This window comes from Hippoglossus hippoglossus, chromosome 6, assembly GCF_009819705.1.
Source record: "Hippoglossus hippoglossus isolate fHipHip1 chromosome 6, fHipHip1.pri, whole genome shotgun sequence".
In the NCBI taxonomy this organism is placed as follows: domain Eukaryota; kingdom Metazoa; phylum Chordata; class Actinopteri; order Pleuronectiformes; family Pleuronectidae; genus Hippoglossus; species Hippoglossus hippoglossus.
Genome location: NC_047156.1, coordinates 17,597,309 through 17,617,123, shown reverse-complemented (window position 1 = coordinate 17,617,123; position 19,815 = coordinate 17,597,309). Strand labels below are relative to the sequence as shown.

Here is a 19,815-nt window from a genome sequence, read left to right as displayed (position 1 = left end):
CTATTTTACAGGGAGTAGTAAATGAGTGAACAAGGAAGTGATTGTGGGTACAGCAATGGATTGCATACTTTGGTGGTGAGAGCAAAGAGACGCAACCATTTTGAATTTTGTCCCCAGTTTCCATGGTGGCCCCATAAGTTTCAGTTGCTTTGTGAATTTGCCTAGATGGGTTGATGATGGAACCCAGCTAGGTCTTATCCGGTTCTTATGGGTAAAAACAAGTGTATATATTGGGCTACTGTGTTAGGATCCAGAAAGCAGCTTGACGTTGAGTTGATTTGGATAGTTAGGGATTTGTTGACACTTTTGACACTATAGTAACCATAGACTAAAAAAATGGTCAATACTTGATACTTTATTTTGTCATTAACCTCTGATCAGGTCAGTGAAACATAAAAAATGACAGTAAAAACACAAATAAATGACAGTGACAGCATGGGCAGTAATTCATATCCGGTCACAAAAACACACTAATAGGAATAAATAGACCTCATGTTGGTTCTGCTACTGTTCTAGTAGTTAAATATTGACAACCTGAAGTTTGTGGTTTATCTCAACTTTCTCTTCATGGCAGAATCCAGTGTTTAATCCTCCAAGTCGTGACACGTGTTGTGGCACGTCAGTGTAAAACGACAGTTCAGATAGTCTTGCTTATGATGATTCAGTCGTTGAGGCAGGCGAAGCACACACCCGCCTCACCGCCGCCGCAGTCCTGCGTTGACTTTCAAAATGGAGGCTTTCTCCTCCGTAGGTTTCTGTTTCTTTTTCGAGAAGGACTCTACCAGAGCCGATCAGCGGAACAACGAAGCACGTCGGACACCGAGGAGATTCCTCCATTAGCCGAACATCTAACCTGGGAAACGATATGAAATGTCAACCTAAGCGGATATATTCGGTCCTTCGTGGGTTTGACTGGGCTCAATTCTGTAACTTCCTGGTTTTTTCGCATTAATATGTCAGTCGAAACTGCGGCGAAAGCTCGCGTGACTCTGAGAGGTTTAGTGGACACAACAGCACGCTCAGGACCTTTTAACACGTCTGTGGTTATGTGTAAAAGAAGAGACAAGAGTTTTCAGCGAATGGCAAAGGGAGAGCGACAGATTTCCTAAATCCAGCGATGGAAAGTGGACATGTCGGTGCTGCGCGTAAGGGTGACAAACACTTTCTCCTCCTGAAACTTTAACTTTGACTATTGATGTGACTTGAGTGTGTGGACCCCCACTATACCTCACCTGTATTGTTATATATTAAATATATATATGATTAGATATACTATAAATGTCGTTGGATTCCACGGGGAAGGACGTGGCGCTTCTGTCGTGTCTCTCAGGACAAATAGTCCCAGCCTGGTGGAACTTTTCTCGCTCGCAGAAAGCGAAAACGCAACTTAATGTAAATTCGCTCAGTAGCTTGTAGTTTACACGCTGTTGTGGTTTGTGTTCACTTTTAGGTGTTTTAGTCCCTGTGTCAGACTCTTCAGACGTCTTTCAAAGCAGGATTTTGGCTCCCCTTCAAAGTGCGTACTTGTACGAAGAGTCAAAGCAGTCTTTCAAGTATAAGTCCGCAGTGTTGATCAAGAATGAGCAACTGGAGGAGAAGGTTAGTCCAAATCTGATCCCACCATTTCAATGTCATGGAATACTCTGACTTCAATTCATTCACATTACAGCACCGTACAACATTTGATGGAATGCTATTTAAAACAATTGTCAAACTATTTATATTTTGTAAAATAATTGATATTTTTGTCATTGCGTCATCTGTTTTTAATTAAAAAGTTAAGGCAACATTGTTTTTTAAAAATCTTGTAGTATAATGCGTTCCGAGAAAAGAGAAGACAAGCAGGATATTCAGAAGAGGATGTGAAGGAAACCTTTGGGTTTTTGCTGTTTGATGACGTCAACCAGGTACAGATTTGCTACAACGACTCATCTGAGACAGTACATGTTCCAGAGCTCGCTGATTTTCTCATTTTTATTTGCTTAAAGGCTCATTTGTTCGGAGAAACAGGCCTTCTCACAGGAAAGAGTGCTTGCACAACTCTGGGAGATCCCATCAAAGGTAAGTTCTGATTTGCTTCACTTCGTCATACTGACACTTGGTCACCCAGTGGTAAACTCACCACTTCGTATTGAAGAGCTCAGCTATGAATGAACAAGCAATCCGGTTTTTATGCAGATGACGCTCTTGTAAGATTTGTAAACAATGATCATCGGATCATATACAACTAATCCATTAAATCTTTCTTATAGATTTAAATTATTTTATGGAGTTATTACCTTGATCGCCGTGTCCAGGTTATTATCCATGCATCTATGCTGTTCAGAGTGTTTGTAGTGCAGATGAGGCTAAAAAAAATGGTCCAAGTTGAGTGCATGGGGATCCACTGCCTTTAAAAGTGAAAGCAAGTGGAGGAGCTTTATGAATGTTTTGAAATGAAAGTGGAAGAATAGGTGTTGTGAAACAGAAACTGTAATTTGGTGTATAGAAGTGTGTTGGAAGGAGGGGGAGAGACGGTATGTGTTGCCAGTTTCACTGCTTAGTGCAACTTTTTTTTTAAATCTCATTTAACTGTGACATGTTTTGTTAATATATCAAGTTTTGCCTCTTAACTTCCATTTAGAAATGTTGCCAGTCAAAGATTTGCCGTGTTAGACCTGTGCAAATACTCCCACCTGGTCAGACATGTGTACACCAGCATCTCTGCACATCTACATGTGTTTATATTTTCAGAAGACCCCTGCCTGCCCCAGGCTGTTTGAAGTGTGGATGTTGTAAATTGTAAACACGGGTCAAAGTCCCTTTTAATGACTCTGTTTTTCAGCGAACAGTAGTATAATATTACGACCATGAAAACAAGAGCCCTGCTGTGTCACGTGTAATTAAATGTAGCAACGTTGCACTGTTACCGAACATCCGTTTCTGTTTGGATCTGTTTGAGTTCTTGTCCAGATCCCAAACGTGATGTAACAGATTTCCTCTTCTACATTTTCATAACCAAGATGTGAATTCCTAATGCTAGGACCACAAATTTGCTTTATTGATTTTCAGAGACATTTGGACAGGTTATACTTTTAGTATTTTTTATTGTCATGTTACTTACAGCACTTTGACAGGATACTTAAGGTGAGGGTGTATAATAGACCCACCAAATCTGCCAAACTAGTCATTGCCTGTTTCTTCTACCTCTTCTTTTGTAGATCTAATTAACTCTACGTTTTAATATCTGTAAGTTTATTGAGTGGCTTTGTAGAAAATAAGAATTAAGTGTATGGCCCTGATCAGTGTGAAGCAATATGTGTTCTTACTTGTACAGTGAAGCTTAAAGTATCTATAATATTCAACACTTTCCAGATGTAAATTGTTCTTTTAAAGTTTCTTATTGTTAACGATTGAGGATAAAATGATGTCGCATGTAAATGATCTGTCATTCAGTGGGTGAGGTAATTCAGATAGCTGTTAAACATGTGGTGTGTCCTTGACAGTTGAGGCATTCATTTTTAAAGGTGTGTGCTGTTCAGTTGTTTTTGAAAGTCACTGCAAAGTTATGTGTAGTTACATTGTAGTTTGTTATAATGTATTCAAATCTTAGTGTGTCCCTGTGTTTATTTCTACCGGAAAACACATCAAGTGAAAGTTTCCTGTGTCTACTCAGGTGTTTACATATCAATGTACTCTGACTGTTTGGATCTGAATCGCTGGTATCAAGGAAAATCCGGATACGTTGCCATCATCAAGCTGACAAAGGTATTCAAAAAAAATGGGAACTTTGAAATGTATTTATTATTATAACATAATATTTTACGAGCTAAATCATTGTCCTTTGTTGTTTCCACCAGGGCAGAGTTAAGAAGGTTCCAGAGAACTACACCCAGAATTTCACAGCACCCACAGTTGGGTTTGACTGCCATGAGTCAGAAGAGTTGTCCTCAGTATCTTCCAAAACCAGTTCCTTTCTTGCTTTTGAGAGAACCCAGGTAAGCAGAGGCATGTGACTGAGTGTTGAAATGTCAACAGATAGTTTAACTTGGAGATGTGCTTAACTCAGGAGATGATTTGATTCCAGAGATAAGTTGTTCTGTAAGAGATTGCCCACGTCTTTATTTTCCACTTAATTAAAATGGAAAGGAAATGTAAATGCATGCAAGTAACATCGTAACACAGTCTTCTGATTCTTCGATCAGACTCATTCACAACAACAGAAAGATCTCAAAGGGATGGCACAGCATGCACGTATAAATTCCTATATGGATATCACATGTTTTTGTTCACAGCACATCGACACCAGTGTCTGCCCTTATCACCAAAAGCTCTTAAATCTCGTTTTGTACTTCCAAGTTGACACCTTTTTCTGCTTCCGCTCATCGGACATTATTGTGGACATTATCTGGAGTTTTTACGAGGGGGCTGGCGAACTCTGGAGAGTGTCCGCAGCAACTGACTCGGACATTTGCAGTTGAAATTATCCGGAGTTCAGTGCATGTCTGAAAGCAGCTCAAGTGTCTTTATCTCTTCGTCTATATGCATCCTTGTTAGCACAGTATTGCTGAGCACCTTAATATTTGACAAAGTGTGTGAAGAAAGAAAGAATGAAGGTAGCTCAGAAGTCTTTTGTTTTGTATTTGCAGTATTACTTATATGAGCTGTTGGACGAGGAAAGCAGTGAAACAGCTCTATCTCCCAGTGCTGCCGTTCCTTTTGCTATTGTATCATTTTCATATACGGACACAAAAGCAATACGAACACCACAGGCTACAAGGTACTGTAACATGATGGCAGCACAAATTCTGCTCTGCCTATATCAACACCATTTAATACAAGTCAAGAATATTTGATAACTGGTTTCCTGATTTCTCTTTTCAGTGAGAAGAAAAAACTGGGTAAGTAAAATCCAGCAAATCTAGCAAATTCAGTACAATAGCAATTCCATAAGGTTTATTACTTGGTAATTCAGCCGCAGCCCAAGTGTGCCAGTCTTGAAATATATTGTTCATGTAAATAATTTTACACCTTCAAATTTAAATAATGGCAGTCATTTCTTTTGCGATCATTTGCATGTCCAGTAAAACAGCTTTGTCATGGTTTACATGCACAACTTCATGTATAATTTCCCAGGTATACCTGATAAGTGCCCCATGAGTGTATTTAATTTATTAATAAACTGAAATGAGCATGCATATAGCTTTTTAATAGTTGTTGTATGTGATTTTATTTCAGTTCGTGATTACATGGCCTGGAGGGGTCAGCTTCAGATAGGCACCCAGTCCTATGATGTTGGGTTGAGGTCCACCAAAGGGGCACTGATTCCTACAAAACTGTAAGTTAAACGTGCAAAGAGAAGTATATACTGCTCTCTTTATTACCTTAGACTTGAATTTAATGACTATTTTTCTCTCTGTCTTTGTTTTCTGTTTAAGGCCTCCAGTGGTCAAAGTTGAGAGAGCCATTTCCATGATAGATCTGATGCAGCTGTTGCCAAAGGCTGCCTTTGAAACCTGCTTCTCTGCTGAAGGTGGGTTTTCCCGATATCAGAAAAAATGTCTTTATTGTCCAGGAGTTACATTGCAAAGGAATGTTCAACAAAATGCTTGGATTTAATTCATGTATAGTAATGATTTTGGCTCTTTTGCTGTCTTTCAGTCTTTCTTGGTGGCTTATACTGCAGTCTGTATGAGCTGGTTCCTTCTGAGGCGAAAGATACAAACTCACTCTCTCAGCTTCTGCAGGAGATCAAGGAGAAAGATATTGTGAGTCTTTTTATTACAGATCTTTCAGACATTAAAATGCTTTGTCTTTCATTCCAAAAATGTTAAAGGAATATATAACATTGTTTATTCAGTTTGGCGAAAGAACCATACTTATACCAATTGAATTTGTCAAGCAATGTAGAATCCTCCTGTCAATTGACTAAATCAGTGAATGGACTGCATTTATGTTGCGCTTTCAAGTCATGGTTTTATCTCTGGAACTTTCCTGCCTGTCATAAAACATAGTTAAACGATCAAACGATAAACGATCAAACAAACCAACTGAAAGGGCACTCAGAGAGAGCGGAGCTCTCGCCATGTTAAAGAAATCCTGAATCTGCCCGTTTATCTGGATCCTCTCCAAAATTGAATGGGTTCTGTCTCGGGTCATGCCCCATCCCTCCACATAGTTTAATGGAAATGGTTTTAATAGTTTTTGCTTCATACTGCTAAGTATCAAACAGACATGGATGAAAACACAACCTCCTTGGCAGAGGTAACAATTAAATTAAGTAACTGACTTTGTTTTTTTTATTTGCTCAGGCTCTCACTGTTCCACTGAATGATGGTGGTTTTCTTATCCTGTTGCACTCATCCCATTTTTCCCCAATCGATGGTAAGATAAGAAAATTATGATGATGAACAGGGACATATATGATGCAATCTTTTATCAACTACATAATTCAACTAATCCTTTTTTTTTTTTTAGATAATGCTTTGAATGCATCTGAGGTCCTGCAAGGCATGTTTATTTTTCCAGGCTCACGGGTCATAAAGAGAGGTACAGCATGCATTCACTTTCATCTTGTGTTTTTCACACCCCTTAAATTCAATGACAATAACCCAAATCAGTGACAGTTGTAGTTTGTTTTGTTATAAGGCCAAACCAGAGATTTAGAAGTATTCTTTCCTCTTTTTTTTTCATCACAGGCACAAAATCTGGACAGATAAAGGCAACCATTTCATCTGAAATCCTTCAGGTTCTACCAGTGCTAAGTTATGCAGAGGGTGTAGTTGAGAAAACACCCCTCAACTCAACTGAAGAACTGTGTGACGTGTTGAGGCAGCACATGCAGAGCTACGCAGAACTGATAAACCCTGGGTTGGACTTATGTCCATCAAGAGAAGTCAGCCTCTTTCCAGATCAGTATGATGTGCTGGATGACCACACAAACCTCTACTCGTCCCCCGAATGGACTGACAAAGCACAACAAAGCTTCAGGTCATACATGAGCAAACCAGTCTCCTTTCAACTACCAGTGTCCATGGCTTCAGAAATTCTGGCAGCTGACGAGGGGGAGCAAAGGGAAGACCTCGATGACAATATCTACTGTCTGTCATTTCCTGAGGAGGCACCAACCAATCCTATTGGCATGGGCTCAGAAGACCAGTTGACAGACCAGAAATCTCCTGTAAATGCTGTGACATCTGTGGAGAATTGTCTAATAAGCACTGGAGCACAAGTGGATTTCATAACTGTACCTCAGAATGTTGTACCAAATGATTTGCAAGCAGAAGATGCAACTGAAGACAATTCAAAATCTGACCTGACTGCACTGAGCAAAACATATGATACGGGGGCCAAAACTCCCTTATCCTCCCCAACATCAGATGACATGTCAGCAGAGCTTATTGTCAGCATCACATCAGCAGAGCAAACTGTCACTGATGAAAGTTTAAATGTGATCAGTTCTATGACAGCAACAAAGCATGATGACTTTCAGATTTCTGGTTTTTCCGCAGCCAAATTACAAACAGCAGGAGTCAACTCTCTGCATAAGACGGTCAAAATTAAAACTATAGATTGCCCAGAGGTCACCAACAGCTCAGAAACAAAACGAAGGAAATTGCTTAAGGGGCATTCCAAAATCTGGCCAAGTCTGGAAAAGAAGCCTAAAGCTTGTGTTGAAACTGAATCATCTGGCGACTCACAGTTGAACAATCTATTGGATATTGATGGGAGAAAATTAAGTCGAAAATGCAATTTTGGAAAACTTTTATACAAAAAAAAGGTGAGATGCGTTACAGATGGTTCAGCTGTAGCAGAGGAGAAAAAAACTGACCCTGGACAGCAGAGCTCGGAGGACGCCATTTTAATGGATCTTGAACTTTGTCCCCTGAGAAGGAAAACCGAGCGCTGGGAATTGAAGCCTGTTATCAGTGAATGTGGAAGGATCTTGGTTCCTCATGGCTCTGTGGCTTTTGCTGAACAGATTCAGTCTTTAAAGCATAAGTTTCAATGTACAATAGATGAACAGTGCTCTGAGAAAATGTTGGTTGATGCCTCTGTGAACGATCACAAAAAAGTCGAAATGGAGCAAGAGTCAAACACTGTGCCATTAACAGCAGTGGACAAAACGGATGACATAATATCCACGGATGGAAGGAATCTTTTTGAGAACATTGTGGCCAGTTTTACAAATAATGAAAATAGCCTGTTTAGACAATCAGACAATTGTTCATTGCCTTTGCATCCAGTGAGTAGTGAGCATTCCTCAAAGAATGATGGCACTGACACTCCTCCAACAGAGGTTAAAGGAACTGGTACTCTCCTCCCAGGAAAGTGTGCAAAAAAGGGTGAATTTAGTTTGAGTAAACTAAAATCAGTTCTGTTAAAGGCAAAGAGAAAAAACAATGTCCTTGTGTCCAAGGAAACAACGACAGGTATTGCCCACACCGAGCCTCGTCTCAGTGTGTCCAAGGAAACAACGACAGGTATTGCCCACACCGAGCCTCGTCTCACGAAGGGCAAAGATGATGCGGAGGCATTGGAGGCCTTGACCAGTGTCCAGGACACTAATGTGGATGTCAAGGAAGTGACAAACATGCTATCAGTTGACCCTCGTTTTGCATATGCCCTTGGCCTGACCCCGAAAGAGAACCCAGATAAGGTTCAAAAGAGTGAGGGTCAGGACTCTCAATTTAAGGAAGTCTCATCAGAGACACAAGAACAAGCCCTTTCAAACAAACAGTCTCAAATCCTACAAAATCCTCCATCAATCTTCACAAGAAGGGGTAGGATTAAGATGCTCAAAAAGCATCAAGGCATCTCTGAAGACAATATCAAAAAGAAATGTAAGTCATATTTCAAAATTCTGAGATTTGGAATGCATGTTTTTGGTTTAATTTGTGTAATCCGTTGAATATTGTGAAGGACCTTAAAAATAACTGACATTTTCTTGGCTCTGTGGCTTCTGCAACTGTCCTCACAATGCTATCTGTGCTTTGCTAATTAATTGCTTTTGCTCTTCTCTTGCTTTTTCTGCATATTTGCCAGTCCTATCCATCTGAACCCAAAGTATTGCTTGACAAACACGATTTCAAACAGTAGTTCACATGTTGGTGGCAAGTTCCTTACACTAATATATGTACTTTATTTTTTCTCCTCTGTTTTGTCTTCGTAGGGTGGTTGCATTTTCAAACCCCAACTCATTTTCCCAAACTCAAACACAAAGAGGGTTTTAGGGATAATTCTGTCAGGAAGACTGATACGGAAAAATTGAACAATGCTTGCTCATCTACTGAAGCTTTGAACTTACTTGCTGACTTGGCCCTAAGTGCCAGTATTGACAAGGTTCCACCACAACCAGCGCTTGAGGGAAAACCTGAGACGAGTTTCAAGAAGTGTGGCCTTATAAAAGATGTTCCCAGTGCTGGACAAGAGTCACTTCTTCATTCTCTGCTTCGACAGCCTGCTGCTAGATTCATTCAGCCTCTTGAGACTTCTTCACCAAGCCCCCCTGTGGAAGACAGGGAATTGGTTGGTTTGATATCTAAAGAACATGGTTACTCATTGCCCTCGTCTTTCTCTCTGCTGTTGGGTTTGCCAGGTACAACCTTCCGGGTAGCCCCTTTAAGTGGTTCTACCAGATTGCTGCACCATCAACAACACTTGAGTAGAGATCATACTGTTCGCCCCTCTGTTGGTCAGGAAGACAGACATGAACGCAACCACTGCAGGACTTCAGAATACCAGAACAAATGTTTGGTACGCAGGGAAAAGTTCAGTCACTCACGCACCATTGTTAATAAGGATAAATCTGTCAGTGTCACTAGACAATGGAAGGAAAACTATGACTTCAGCAGAGACAGCAAGTTTGCAAGTGTCTCTAAGGGGAGAGCTATCGTCCGAGCCTTGCATGGGTATGTATGTTCTGTTACTTATTTATACAAAGAATGACTTTTCGCATCATTTAGACATGAAGAGATACTTAACTTGAAGAGCTCATGTTTACACATTTCCCATTTTTGATAGGCCGTGGGATTCCTCAGTTCAAGACATCAGTGATGAGTTACGACTCATCGTCCACATGTGGATTGGTCTGTTTTACAGCCGGTCAACCGCCAGATTCTTTCAAGATGACTCGAACTTTACAAACCTTTGTTCAGAAGAGAGTGATTCTTTGGAAATGTCCTGTGAAATGGTATCACCACCAGCTCAGTCTGAGAACAGGGCAAATTCATTTGGTGCTTTCCCAAGTCCAACAGACTCTCAAGACCCTTCAATTTCAAAGGTTTTGGACCTCAGCAAAAATGACAACTTTGTCTTTGACCAAGGATCTGTGATTTTGGACTTGTCACTGAGAAACTCTTGTGCAGAGACTGTCACTTTAGATCCACAAATCAACAGTGACAAATCTTCTGTGTCCAGTGAACTGAAAGAAGCAAGTGACATATTGAATACGCCCAAGTCATCGGTGGGACTACAGGAAGCAAGAACGTTACAGGTTTGTTTCTAAATTTAATGTTGTACTGAAGGCAAACTATTACACGTCATATTTTAACCATGACAGTGTGTGTGATATTTGAAGGACTAGGGGCCAGATGCGCCAAGTGGTCTTTCTCCTGGTCTTAGGCTAAGTAAATCATAACTTGATCATCTTGAATCCAAACTTATCGTTACGCCAGTTGCACCATTTAGGCTTAGGGGAGACATATTATGCTTGTTCACTTTTTCCCTTTTTTTTGCTAGATCGTTGTTTGGGTTTATGTAAAATGTCTGTAAAGTAAAAAAAACAAAGGTCCATGGTAAAGGCAGATCTTCTCCCCCAAAGAAAACAGTGCTCCTTAAGCTCCTGAAACACCTTGTCAGTAATGCAACTGATACTTCCGGGCATCACGATTCCCCACAACATCACATTTGGCCACATTTGCATTATGCATGCCTAACGGCTAGTCTGGCACTCCTATAATAATGTATATTATAATTTGGCACTATACAAATACAATATACAATTGAATTTAAGCCTTCTTTTCCCTAAAGCTGCTTTCAGATATGCACTGGACTCCGCAGATCCTCCGTATTTTCTTCGGAAGAGGTGCATGTGTGAACGCAAATGTCCCAGTGAGACGCTTCACAGTCCCTGCTGACTTTATCCACCCGGTCACCAAATTTTCTAAATTGTTACCTTAAGCTGTTTTCTTGGGTTGGGCATTTGTAGTTGAGATTATTGTGACTTTTGTTTTCATCATAAAAGATCATTATTGTTTGCTGCGTGTCAGGAAACAATTATTTAGCCTCATACTTCTGTTCGTATTGATACACATTTCCCATTATAATTAGTGTAGCTACCTTTTGTAATTATCTTTTACAAGATTCCTTTTTTTAATTGCAGGTGCATAAATTGCAAAATTGGCCTTTTAAAACATTGAATACTGAATTAGCTAAATGCTCACAGCTTTTACTCAATGAAAAATACAATGGGTGTAACATTTAATTCCTATGTTCTGTTTTCTATTTCTTTTTCCAGTGTTACAAACCGATGGTACACGTGACCGAGACTATCAACGAGGTGAATGATCTCAGAAGCAACTATGCAAATGAAGAAACTAGTAGTCCTTCACAAAAAGCTGACTGCCTGGATTGCATTGATAAACCATCTTTTGAAGATGATGGATCACTCACTCACGCACGAGAAGAGATAAAAAGTGTATCAATCTGGACAGGAAATCTTGTAACCCCATTTTGGATCGGCCATATGTTACATGGATACAACAAAGAGAAGACACATGAGAACAATAATATTGAAAATTCACAAACTACAGGGATATGTTTGGTTAAAAAACAAGCAACGGATTCACTCAAATCCATGACTAATGAGGAGACAGAATCAGACGAAGCAGATGATGTGCTTTGTATAGATGAGAATTATGAAAGTCAACCTAAAGATGGTGAAGAATGGGAAGTGAAAGAGAACCCATGCCAAGAAAAGGATATACAACCTTCTCCTAAAGTGATTCACAAATGGGATGACTCTACAAAGCAGCAATTGGGTATTGGTTGCAATGGATATTGTTTTGAAAATGAAAAGCAGTTACCGAGGGAGGGACCTAAACCAGTATCACCTGGCCAGACTGAAAATGTTGCTGAAGAAGATAACTGTGGAAAAGAGGATGAACTTGATTGCGTATCACATGACAGTGATTTGAGTGATCAGTCGTTACCTATGAAATGCGACGGCCTTGAGTCAGTTCAGGATTGTTTCACAGATTGTAGTCGCCAAGCACCATTTGATGAGCAACCACCTCAAGCCTGCCATGATGCACAGTTGAGAAAACCTTGTGCAAATGACAGTGCTTTGACAGATGAACATGCTATTTCAGAAGAAGCTCCTTGCACTCCACATGAAAATGAACCTTTTTGTGATGAATCTGCAGATGAGGAAAACCCAGTAAAATACACTTGTTTGGCAGAGGAGGCACCGCATGAGGAGGCACCGTGTGAGAAGGCACCGTGTGAGGAGGCACCGTGTCAGAAGGCAGAGTTACTCGTATCGGATGAGAGCACTTGTTCTGTAAATGGTTCCTCCGCAGCTGGGTTTATCCCCCAGACAAAGGACAGTTTGGAGATGAGAGGTAGTAAGGATCCTGATGATCAGAAAACCAAATCAGTTGTGTTGGAGAGAAAGGACAATAACGCATCTCATGAAGAATTATTTCATCACCAGTCTCACTCACCTCCGTCTGAGGTTATTAAAAAAGATGAGGCTGAAGAGGCATCGACTAAAGAAACAAATCTCAAAATGAACATAACAAATGAGGAATTGGAAAAAGCTCACAAGGAGGTTGTAATTCCATTTATTGCAACAGATGTAGTACAACTACATATCTCCAACCCACAAGGCAAGATAGACGTTCAAGGCCAGAAAGGAATACCATTTAACAGTGAAACTGCACACCCTGACAAGCTCACAGAGGTATCAAGTTCTTCTATAATGTACCGTAAAGAAGAGGAAGTGAATGCTGGCACAATATCACTTCTTGATGGAAGCAAAACCAATCAGCCATTAGTCTTTGGAAGTGAGGCTGATAACAGGTCCCCTACTCCAACTTTGGATGAGGTGCCATGCGACTGCATACCTTGTTCTCTACCTGGCGGCAGTACTGAAAAAACCTGCATAAACATTACTGCACGATGTCTTAGCAGAAGCTCAACACCTCTAAATCTTGAGAAGCCTCTTGAGCAAAAACTCTGTTACCCATCTAGAGTTCATCGTGATCCCAGCCCTCACTACGTTCAGCATTCTGATGAACAAAGAACTCTAAATGTTCTGAAATGTCTAGAAACGTTTCTCTCCAATTCAAAACGTACCGACAAATCTAACCAGATTGAAACAACTGATACAAAAAACGGTCTTGATCAAAAGCCTAACCTCAGCAGCAAGCACCTCTCTACTTCTTCAGCTGACATTATGAACAATAAATTAGGCAATTTAAAGCCAGTGGTGGTGTCAACCTCTACCTCACAAGAACTGCCCAAAGAATCTTCAGGTCACCTTGTATCATCTTTAAAAAATAAGCTTGAGGAAGTACTTGGTCCTCAACACAGTTTTGAAAGAACAGATATAACAAAGGACACCTCTATAGGGCAAGATGATTGTCATTCCTATAGATCTACTCCCTCTGCTCAGTGTTTGCAAACCATTAAACCAAATATTGACCAAGACGGGCATAAGACAACATCAGAGTCGAATTTAAATGATGGACCTGGTTCATTCAATCAGCGTCCTGTCATGGCTGTGAAACCCTCTAAGAATGATGAAAGTCAATCAGATCATAGCTCTAAAGATGGACAAATTGAGTACTCTCCCACCAACGCACCACCCACCACCATGCCCTTGGAGAAGACAGAATGTTTCATAGAAAATTCTGGACTAAATGATGAAAATCAAAAGCTCAGTGAGTTTTCTACCAAAGGTTATCGACTGTCGATTGTTAATGACGGTAACTCTAACTCAGATGAAGCTACATTTGCACCTTTAGATCCTCCTGATAAGTACCAAAGAGGGAGTATGATTCTTTCATCAGCTCTGTCCAAGCAGTCAGTTGAATTGGCAAAAAGTGATCAACACCAAGGTTTCTTTACACATAGTTTACTTGAGAAAGTTGGGGAAACAATTAAAGAGAACCCTAAAATGGATCAGAAATATGGCTCAGAAGCATCAACTTTATTTGGGGATGACAACGACACCAGCATTACAGAAGAAAGTCTCATCCCTGGACCGCAAACTTCTCTCACGTGCACAGTTTTTAACACTGGTCGGAAAAGACCATATTCTTTTCTGGAGGAGGTTTCTCGAAGATGCCTACAGGATGACCCCACACAGGCGTCAATGGAACAGGAGTGTCTTATCTTCTCTGACCAAATGAAACAGCTTTTGAAAAGTAGTAAGAGAGGACAGATAAGCAAACAGGATACAGATGACACCTTGACATTGTCTTGTGCTAGTCCTTTGACTGTGCACTTTTCAAGCCTGGAGGAGCAGGAGGATTCAATGGATCTCCTGGACGCACCCTCACTCGCTGGACAAAAAATCAAGGTTGACATGTCTGACAGGAAAAACACAGAGGATGAAAAGGCTATGCATCCTCAAAACCTATCCCAAAAAACAGATAACCTCAAGGAACATGTGGATGTATCTGGTGTCACTGCAAAAAGTGCTAGGCTTTATGAGGCAATGATGGATGACATTTGTGGTGTCCGAAAGGCCCCATTGAGACCCAAGCACTTAATGAACAGAGGTTACAAAAACATTGAACCAAGTAACCCTTTCGACTTCTGTGATCAAATGAAGAGAGAGATGGACGAGAGCTTTCGAAGTAAACTGAATTCAGTTGTGAAGAAATCCTGTAAAACAAAGTACAGATTCTACATATTGGCAACGTCAGACGATGCCGTCTTTGAGGAAACCAAGGTAAGACCAAGTTTTCAAAGAAATAATGAAGCAGTATTTCTGTTAACTATATTGTTCTGGATTGTTTTGTTTTTAGCCGGCATTCCTAGAGCCATTAAAGGTATATGCCACTATAATGTATTCTCTGACAATTTAACATTCATTCCCTGTACAAAAAGGGCCTGTCCTGAGTTGTTGTTTACTCCTTGATGGAGATGGATGGTTGTTTTGAATAAGGAAAAAAAACCTAAATGTCCATGCACGTTTCTCAGCTTCTGCAGAACAATCAATTTCTTGGGTACTTGATTTGTCTACACCTCAAATTTCCAACATGTAGAAAAGATATTGGCGTCTTTCTATAGCTTAAAAACAATTTGTTGATTAATTGATGAGGCATTAAACAGAAAATGTATCAACTATTGATAATTTTCTAATAAACTAATTCGATTTGCTAGAAATTTTGGTCATGTCTCAAGTAATAATGTAAACGATTCCCTTTTCTTTGTCTGTCATGAAATGTCAGTTAAAACAAGACATGTGATGATGGCACCTACCACTTGATGGGGACTTTGCAATGTTTTTTTCAATATTGTATGAACCAAAATGAAAGTAATCATTTGCTACAGTTCTAGTCTTTTACTATACATCTCAAACTGACCAATGGATTTAAGCATGGACACTGATTACAGATACATAAAGCAGCTCAGTGTAGTTTGTCTGATATATCTGAAGTTTGGTGTTTGTAAGTTATATCTCTCAGTATCACTTGACAGCCTGTATGAGGAAATGTTCTTGTTATATATATGACAAGTTAAACATGACCTGTTTGCCTGCAGGTCAGGATATGGTAAAAATAGAACTGACCTTCAAGTTAAGTCCCTCAGCGGGTCTGCAGAGGGGGTTACTTAGTAAATGAAGCAACTAGCTTATTTATATTTATTATAGGACACATCACTGATTGTTTAAAAAGATGGATGACTTGACACCTTCTTTAAAAGTAAAACCAAAACATCTCAATTGTGTCATGGCTGGCTGCAGTTTGGGTCATAAATCCTGCCCACTGCGAGTTAGCGGATGGGACATGAGGCAAACTAATTAGTATACAAAGAGTTTCTGTCATTTTTAGGTTGTTCTGATCCCTCTGACATAGAGTATGTGCAACTGTTCAATTCAGTGATACGCTTGGTTTTGATTAGTGTTTTGACGCTAATGTTCGAGACATCATAATTGACACAGGAGATTGACTCATAATCGGTTGTGTTCTCTATGAGACTTGTTGTTGGAGCCTGTCCCCATCACGCCACAAGGTGCACTGAAATATTAGAGATTTTGTAGAGTTTGATTGTATCACAGAATTTTTTTTTTAAAGAAGATTCAGTTGCCCAGTTATTAGGGAAATGTTGAAATGTTTCAAGTTTTTACTGATTAATGTAAAGATATTTCGACATGTTGGCATAGAAGTTTTGTCTGAAGGTTTAGTCTTGACCATGAAATTAGAAAAATGTGAACACGCTGTTTCCAAGGTCAAGAATAAACAGTTGTTGAGATTAACAGGGCTAACAGCACACTTTACAATGCACACTTGACTGTTCTATACGGTTGCATATGTGGATTAAGACAAAAGCAGTGTTGACTCATAGCTTGTTAAAAGGCTAAGTGGGACTGGGTATGATCAACAGAAGTGGGTAGAAAGGTTTCTATGGTCATCTTGATTTGCTTTTTACTATTGCATTTCATTGTAACCACCTTGAATCCTAAGTGATCACCACCTCTTTCTGTTGTTATAGAAAAACTACTTACATACACTTATGATGCAGAAACTCACTTCATACGCTAAGGTTTACACAATGGATGGATGATATAATGTCTCATTCATTGTACCATTTATTGTATTGGTATCAAGAGGTAAGCAGCAAATAAAAGCTGAATTCACAGCTGAAAACACAGTCTCTTAATTAGCCCTATACATGTTGGCTGTCCTAAAATATATAACAGAAAGTCAAGGGAATGTGTTTATTGCAGTGTAGGACTAAAGGAAATTTGCTTCTAACGTTTTGTGATTTCTCCTTTCTTTTTAAAAGGCACAGTTAGAGTCAGTGGGCCATACTTCCATACAGCCATCCAAGTTCTTCCTTGGTGAAGGCAGTTCTTCATCCCTTCTCATCGTCCTCAGGAATGAAGACATTGCAGAGCACATTTGCAAGGTAACCGATCATCTACTGTTAAAGATCACATCAGGACTTTTGCGATAGATAATGAATTAATGACTCTGCCCTCTTAAATCTAAGGTCCCACATTTGCTGGAGTTAAAGAAGTCACCAGGCGTGCAGTTTGCTGGAATAGATGAACCAGATGATGTTGTGAATCTCACCCACCAGGAGCTCTTCACACGGGGAGGTTTTCTAATGTTTGACAATGCAGCACTGGAGTCCCTCAGTCTTTGTAAGTGGACTAGGTTGTAGTGTGAGATCTTATTATGTGAGCAGTTTATACTAGTGTATCTAGTATATCTGTACATGTGTAATTAATCTTCTTAATTTGTATGAATGTTTAGGCGACATGAAAAAATGCTCCGACATCTTGCAAGAGCTGGGCAGAACAGGGAAGTGGAAATGGATGTTACACTACAGAGACAGTCGTCGGCTGAAGGAAAATGCGAGGTAGGGGCAGCTTTGGAATGAAAAGTATAAAAATAACTTGCTTCTCACTTCCCTATGTGGCAGGACACAGCTGTTCTAGAAGACCTTTTTATTTATTTTATATATTAACTTTTTCCATAATCTAACAAAAGACAAAAAATAAAGCAATAAATTAAATCTTGGATTATAGAAGTAGCTAATATTAATTAGAATTTTTCTTCTTTTATGTACATTATCCTTTATACAAACTTCTTCACATAATCACAGGTACATACTTCACAGTTGTAGATTCAAAAGATGTAATGTCAGTCATAATATTTATTTAATATTAAGAAGGGGAACAGTCCTTTCTTCCAAAATTGATCCTGAAAGTCCAAGTCCAACTTTTTGTCTGTATGAATCCTTTGGTAGGAGACACTTGATAAACACAGCTCAGGAGATTCTGGTAATGGTTTATCCAACCAGTCTCCGATGCTTTTGTTGTGTATGTCGCACTTTGGAGAAACAAAAAAAGGCCATTGTTACATGTTCAAAAGTAATGCTCATCAAAGAGCCCTATTGTACCTGCAGTATTATGGCAACCGCAACTGAGCTGACTTTTATTCTCATTACAACATAACAACATGCACTGTTTGTCTGAATATTATTTTCTTTCTCCCACATTCAGGTTGAATTCAGAGGCCAAAGAAAAGAAGTGCTTCTTAAACTCTTGCCAGGACAGTGGGATACTGGAGTTCTTGCCTTACCACAAGTGTGACCACACATCAAGAGATCAGCCTGACTATCTCACATGTTTGGTTCGCTTGCAGGTCCAGAATATATCAGCCCGTTATCCTTTATTTATAACTGGTGAGATCATATTGAATTAATATTGACATTCAATGAGTCGTGTGCTTTTATTTTTAAGGGATTGTTTGCGAGGAGCATCTGATATTTTATTTAAGTGAATACTTTCAGGATAAACATAACATGAAACAACAAAAAAGTTGAGTTTACCTGTGTTTTGGTTATGTAGCCGTACAAAAGGAATAATGTGGATTTCTTGTTCTTACAGATGCAACAACAGACGGGACATTTGGGATAAACGGAATTTTAACAATGACCGTGAACTCTTTCCTGACAAAGTCTCCAAGTGAAACATTGTTATGATGTTTTCTGACCTGAAAACGTCTGATGGACTTTTCGTTTCATCTAAAGTACACAACAATAAATTACTCACTGGATGTGAGGAAAAACTGGTACTAGGGATTATAAGTGATTTCAGACATACTGCATATATACTCACACATGTACTTATGTTCACCTTAGGGTGTGTGCAGCAATACCTCTTGATCTGTTTTAACAGGCTTTTCTGTATGTTTATTTGTTAAGTCAGTTATCATTCAGTTAATGAATTGAGTGACAATGATGCCAGTGTACTGGCAGGTGTGCTGTACATACTGTAATCATTTTGTATTATATTTATGTTGTAAATTATAAAGTTTCAAAGACATACATTTGATTTAAGTATATATCATCTTCTAGCTTATAACTCTGACTTTATACAATCTGTACTCATGTTTGTACGAAGATAATATTTTTGTTGTCAAAAAGTTCACTACGATTTTATCAAAGACTTTACAATACTTTGCTTAGGCCTGGCAGCAAAGCAAATTTGGCTGTTTGGCAGTTGTGTGTTACTACTACACTGTGAAGGTTACTGACAGTGATTCTTAACTCCTGTTGGAGCAAAAAATAACATTATTATTATTAAATGCTAAATATCTTAGTCCAGTGAACAGTAGAGTTCTCATACATTGTTTTGCTTTGAAAAACATTGTGTTGAATGAAGCATCTGATTGAAAAACGCTGTCAATGAAATGGTCTCAGATCAACAAAGCTGTCTTTACTCAACTAAGTAATGAAATAAAAATATGGATTTAGTTTTTGTAAGGAAACTCCAGTTTGGCTCTATCAGAGTAAAATGGTTCAAATGTTTGGTTTCTCTACATTATGTAATTTCTTTTATCATGGATTTAATACTGTAAAATAAACATTACATTTATTGGTTGATTTATTAAAATGACTGAAGCTCTTCTTTAATTGTTGTGGGCATGAGCCAATAAAAAGGTTATACAACGATAGTGAATGCAATGCAGTGTTTATCTGTTTGAGCGGCCTTCAGTTTCTTATCTGTTGTGTATGTTGCACTGTGGAGAATAACTTTTTTTGCTCCCGTCTGTGTTCGACAGAAGTGACAAAGAACTTAAACTTGTG

At 39.3% G+C, this 19,815-nt stretch overlaps 2 protein-coding genes across 3 annotated transcripts in view; one reads left to right on the top strand and one right to left on the bottom strand.

The window, feature by feature from the left end:
• Positions 1-2,399, bottom strand: part of asb13b (ankyrin repeat and SOCS box containing 13b) — an 11,727-nt gene extending 9,328 nt beyond the window's left edge. Inside the window, exon 1 of one of the 2 annotated variants that reach the window (XM_034588159.1) lies at positions 2,280-2,399. The gene's annotated coding sequence lies outside the window, so the exon portion shown is untranslated. The remainder of the gene's footprint in view (positions 1-2,279) is intronic. The other variant, XM_034588161.1, reaches the window with a different exon arrangement.
• On the top strand, positions 690-19,815 carry tasor2 (transcription activation suppressor family member 2). Its single transcript, XM_034588144.1, has 23 exons — positions 690-1,145; positions 1,451-1,599; positions 1,812-1,907; positions 1,989-2,061; positions 3,656-3,747; positions 3,840-3,977; positions 4,629-4,759; positions 4,864-4,880; positions 5,218-5,317; positions 5,418-5,512; positions 5,641-5,747; positions 6,291-6,363; positions 6,457-6,528; positions 6,678-8,822; positions 9,152-9,890; positions 10,003-10,474; positions 11,498-12,445; positions 12,491-14,941; positions 17,002-17,124; positions 17,209-17,362; positions 17,475-17,580; positions 18,227-18,408; positions 18,614-19,815. The coding sequence occupies exons 1-23, from the start codon at positions 1,118-1,120 to the stop codon at positions 18,706-18,708; spliced, it is 8,586 nt and encodes a 2,861-aa protein (XP_034444035.1). The 5' UTR covers positions 690-1,117; the 3' UTR covers positions 18,709-19,815.